General features: G+C 47.2%; 1 protein-coding gene across 1 annotated transcript in view; it reads left to right on the forward strand.

Moving 5' to 3' along the window:
* Positions 1-423: 423 nt before the first annotated feature.
* Positions 424-5,612, forward strand: part of LOC102870796 (constitutive coactivator of peroxisome proliferator-activated receptor gamma-like) — a 56,470-nt gene continuing 51,281 nt past the window's right edge. Inside the window, exons 1-2 of the mRNA XM_006902411.1 lie at positions 424-1,581; positions 3,672-3,881. Of these exons, the coding sequence (XP_006902473.1) occupies positions 424-1,581; positions 3,672-3,881 (1,368 nt within the window). The remainder of the gene's footprint in view (positions 1,582-3,671; positions 3,882-5,612) is intronic.

Here is a 5,612-nt window from a genome sequence, read left to right on the forward strand (position 1 = left end):
CATCTGTGATCATTGATGTGTCTGTCATTGCTGCAGCCATTGTGTATTCTGAGTGCCTTCCAGCCTCGGAGCTCTTCCAGCAGACTGTAGGACCACAGTGTTAGGACTTTTCATCTTTTCATTGGCTGACTTTAGAGTGAGGGTCCTGACTACCTGATAGCCATGCCTTTCTTCCTAATCTGTCATAATCTGGAAGCTCTCCTGAAACCCATCTACAATGGGTCACCGTGTTGGTATTTGCAATGTTGAATACATAGCTGTCTGTATCCCAGCATCTCATAACCACTCCAGCACTATTGGAGGCCCATTGGAGAGCATGGACGGTACAGACTGCCCAAGCTCTGGGAGGACCCTGTGTCTAGCACAGTCCCTGTATCCACTGTTACTGAACGTACTTTGTTTTCTCTGCAGGTTCTCTGCCTCATGGGTGTGCGGGGGCTGCAGGGATTTGTGGGCAGCACCTGCCCCCACATATGCACAGTCGTGAATCTCAGAGAGCTAGCACAGTGCCACCGGAGTAAGCACCCTGGCAGCCCACCAACCATCGTGGTTGATGCCATGTGCTGCCTCAGATACTGGTACACGCCGGAATCCTGGGTCTGTGGTGGCCAATGGCGAGAGTACTACTCCGCCCTGCAGAATTTCATCCATCCCTTCACAGAGGCTGGCATCAGGCTGGTATTCTTCTTCGATGGCATGGTGGAGCAGGACAAGCGGAATGAGTGGGTGAAGCGCAGACAGAAGAACAGCAAGGAGATCTCCAGGATCTTCAACTACATCAAGTCCCGTGGAGAGCAGCCTGGCAGGCACATGTTCTTCATCCCGCCTGGCCTAGCCGTGTTCACACGACTTGCTCTGAAGGCCCTGGGTCAGGAGGCCCACTGCTCTCTGCAGGAGGCTGACTACGAAGTGGCTACTTGGGGCCTTCAGGATGGCTGCCTTGGGGTCCTGGGTGAGGACACAGACTACTTGATCTACAACACCTGCCCCTACCTGTCCATCCGGGAACTGTGCCTGGACACACTTGACACTGTCATGCTGTGCCGGGAGCAGCTCTGCAAGAGCCTGCGTCTCCATGTGGCTGACCTCCCCCTCCTGGCCTGCCTGCTTGGCAACGACATCATCCCAGAAGGCATGTTCGAAAGCTTCCGATACAAGTGCTTGTCTTCCTACACCTCTGTCAGGGAGAACCTGGACAGGAGAGGCAACACCATCCTGGCTGTGGCAGATCACATCGCCAGAGTCCTCCACTTGCAGCAAGGTGAGAAGAGACTAGAGGAGATGCTGCCTTTGGGACCAAACACAGCTCTTTTTTATAAAGGAGTGGCATCTTACCTTTTGCCAGGTCAGACATCTCCATGGTTTTTCAAAAAACCCAAGACTATAATAAATTTGAATGATCAGTTAGTGTTCTTGAGTTCAGACCCTGAATCCAAGCAAGAAATAACCATGGATACAGATCCAAAAATTAAACTAGAAGCAACCATGTGTACAGACCCTGAGTTTAAGCAAGTAAACTTTAGTTCACACCCTGAAATCAAGCAGGAAATGACCATGGTTTCAGACTCTGAAATCTTAAAGGTAAGTGGATGAGCTTACCCGGATTGAACATGTCATAACTGAAAGTGTGTCCATTGAGGGGCCCGTGTTTAGTGACTACTGTTGGTGATTGGGCATCATGAGGACCCACAGCAGGTGTCTGAGAGTGGCAGAAGGTCTATGAGAACCCTCAGGGTAGATTATGTGAGGTACCATGATCATCTCAGGAGAGAGCTGTAAGAATTCAGAGAGAAGTTACTGTGAGGGAAGGTGGTTAGGAAGACACTCCCAAAAGAGGTGACACTGCAGCCAGGCCGTGCGTGCTAGGGCCAGTGCCTGCTGGGATGGGTGAGTGCAGGGCAAGCATGGGAGTAGGGTGGCAGGTCACTGGTGGCCTGCAGCTGGAAGAGAATCGAGGCTATACACAAGGGCTCAGCTTGTTACGGGAGCTCTTGAGAAATCATTTTGCTGCCTTGCTAACCTAGGAACTGCTAGCCACCTTTTTGTGGGGAACATTTAGCACTGAGGTGGAGACTTTTCAATATGGGGATAAGAAATGGTTGACACTCCTCATGTGGACTGGGCGTTGCTCCAGACCTGCCCGACTGACCACCCTGAGGTCCTGGGGCTGCACTTGATCATAATACTTAGTGTGCAAAGAGAGTGAGGAGCCAAGAGGCGGAGACTCAGCCTGTGTCCTGATCCAGCATCACTAGAACAGAATTCTTGTGACAGTAAGACCTGGTCCAAGTATTCTGAAACCACATTTTACAAGCCTTGGGTGTTAGGCAAAATACCCATTTGAATAGTAGTCCGGGTCAGTGCACCCTTCCAGCAATAGGATCTCTTCACAGAGGAGATAAGCCTGCATGGGTTTGCCCAGGTCTTCTGACCCTGGCTCTTGTTAAGAAAGGAAGTAGAGTGGATTTTTTGTCCATCAACTGCCTGCACTGGCCTTCACAGTGGAGCAGGGAGCACCTGGTCAGTAATAGCTGGGAACAGCAGAGTCTGGTAGCATATTCCCCCTCAGCACAGAGACTCCACAGGGCTCCTCTGCTCTCAGCTCAGTGCAACAGAGCAGCATGAGGCCAGGAGCAATTCTTATGGGGAGATGGGAAGGGTTTGGGCGAGGTGATATTCTGGGGCAAGGAGTGGAAGGAGAGGGCACCCAGGTTGAAGGCTTTCTGGGAGAAAGTAGGGGTACTGAGGAGAGAGGAGCAGGTGAGGGGCTGGGGCTCTCAGATTACTTGCATCTGAAGGTATCAGTGGTTCCTCAGTGTAAAGCTATACATAAAGTTGGACACCAGCTGCAGCCTGGCTGGGTGTGAGCTGAAGGACTGTAGTGGCAGTCCTATTCCCTGAAGGGTTGCTGGAGTGGAGCGGCTGGTGGAGGGTCCCCATAGAAATCCCAGGTCACTACAGCACAGAAAGTAATGAGCTACAGTTGCTGAGAGTGTGCCATGTAGACAGACTGAGCGGATGCTGGAGGAAATGAGGGGCTCGGGGGTGCCGCCAGATGATTGGAGACCTGGAAACTGAAGGAATGGAGACACTCTTGGATGTCAGATATTAGAATGAGTGCTGACCCATTTCTGAGTGCCTTAAGAAAAGTGATGGTGGCAGCTAATTAAGCTGACCGTCCTCCTTTTCTGTGGAGGCCAGTGTGCAATGGCTGCGAACAGCAACTCCGTGGTAGTGTATGCAGCCTGTTGCATGTATGGGTTGCCCTAAGGGACCTTGGAGACAACTCTTGGGAAATTTTTTAAAATAAAAAAAAAGAAAGGACAAAATAAGGAATTTTTTTCCCTCTCTTTCCAGAATAAAAATTTAAAAAAAAAGAAAGAAAAGAAAAGTGATGGATGGTAAAGGTCACTTCTTCAAATAGCAGATCATGATTTGGTTTTGAAAGCCTCCCTAGTGGTGCAGTGGTTAAGCCTTGGATGTTAACCTAAAAGTGGGTTGTTTGAACTCCTGCAGTAGCTCTGAGGGAGAAAGAGCTGGAAATCTGCTTATGTCACATTTACAGCCTAAAAGCCCTACTGTCCCGTGGATTCTGGTGAGGCGGAACCAACCAGTTGGCTCACACATCATTTTGGTTCCCAGGAAGTCCATTGTATTTGAATTTTGACTAGGTTGCTAAAGCACAGCACGTCCAAGGAGACAGCTACCTGGTTTACAACGTCATGAGCAGCGGTGAGATCGAGTGCAGCAACACCCTGGAGGATGAGCTGGACCAGGCCCTGCCAAGCCAAGCCTTCACCTACCGGCCTGTGCGCCAGAGAGTCTATGCCCTCCTGCTTTGGGACAGCAGTGATCGTGAGTCTCTGGGAAATGAGCTGGGAGTGTCTCCTTCAGAACACAGAGACAGTTAAGTGGGATGGTTTCTCTCGAGCTGCAGTTGAAGCACTAAGAGTAAACACCATGGCACAGCTATATGTAAATAGTGAGCATTCATCAGTATTTATTAAAAGAGGAACTTATTATTTCTATAAAATGCCATGTTTTGTACCTTAAAAGAATTTATGTTTCATGAAAAGTGAACATTTTGTTCCTACAGGATACAAAGTGTGTTTGTAATTAGCAAAAGTCATTGTCTACCTGTTGCTGCTGTTGTTAGATGCCATCAAATCGAATAGGACTCATAGTGGTGACCTCTGAACAACAGATCTGAACCCTATTGTATCCCGTGCCATCCCTACAATCTCTGATGTACTCAAGCCCATTGCTTCAGTCACTGTGTCAGTCCACCTTGTTGAGGGTCTTTCTCTTCTTCACTGTCCTTCTACCTGTCCAAGCATGATGTCCCTCTCCAAGGAATAGCTTCGCTTAGCAACATGCCCAAAGTGTGTGAGAGGAAGTTTTATCATCTTTGCCTCCAAGCAGTGCTCTGGTCCACAGAACAAATAAGCAGTGGGCCAGTTCTGACTCAATGGTACACAACAACAACAGTCTGGCTTGGAACTGCTCAACTGAACCGGCCTAGTACTGCGTGATACTCTTTGCCTTCTCCACTCCCTAATCTGTTTCCTTAAGAAAACCCACAACAGTGTGTGAGGTAAATTGCAACAAACGTTGGACAATGATTGGTAGAAGTAGGTGCAGGAGCTTCTGGGGTGGCATGTCTGACAGTGTAGCTGTTTGTATGGTACTGTGGATATTATTGATGGGAAAAGTTCCCCAATATGAAATGCAGAGACGTCAGACTTGGCCACGCCACTGTTGTATCTGTTCCTTATACAAAACCAAATAAGATTTGACACACTTACTGATGAAGCTCAAAGACTACAACATTCAACATTGATTACACCCTTGGTGTCCTCACACCTGTGTGAGTCCTCATACCTGGATCAGTAAGCAACATCTTTGTGATTATTGACATATGATTAAAGGAGAAAATATTGAAGTTATCAGGGATTTCATTTAACTTGGCTTCACAATTAACATCTATGAAATCAGCAGTCAAGAAATAAGATGTGTTGCACTATATAAAACTGCTGCCAAGGCACTTTCTTTTTTTAAAAAAACCAAAATTTTTATTTTATACTGGTTTGCTTATAAAGTTTTTATACTTTATTTTTTCACACCAGATCTTTCCATTTTTCTTTACCCAGGCCTTCCATGACTCTGTGATTAACCCCCTGTCCATCCTCACTCCTCTGCTCCTACCCTCCCTTCCTTGTGGAGCCCCATACATGCTTTACTAGTTACCTTTCTATTTCTTCAGTAATGGTCTTATTCAGTATTTGTCCTTATGGGACTGAAGAAGCTCTTTGAAGTGCCAGAGAACAAAGATGACACTTTGATGGCAGAATACAAGATCAATATTCAAAAATCATTTGGATTTCTCTCAAGCAACAAAGAAAGAATGGAAAAGGAAACAAGTAAAGCCATACCATTTACAGTAGCCAACAAGAAGATATAAATACTTGGGAATAAACCTCACTAGAGACAAAAAGGCCAATATAAAGAAAAGCACCAAACATTATAATTAAAAGCAGTTTGTTTGTTGTTGTTATGTGCCGTCGAATCATTTACCACTCATAGCGACCCTATGTACAACAGCCCTAAACCCT

This window comes from Elephantulus edwardii, unplaced genomic scaffold (genome assembly GCF_000299155.1).
Source record: "Elephantulus edwardii isolate Elephantulus edwardi_28Jun2011 unplaced genomic scaffold, EleEdw1.0 scaffold00409, whole genome shotgun sequence".
Classification (NCBI taxonomy): Eukaryota; Metazoa; Chordata; class Mammalia; order Macroscelidea; family Macroscelididae; genus Elephantulus; species Elephantulus edwardii.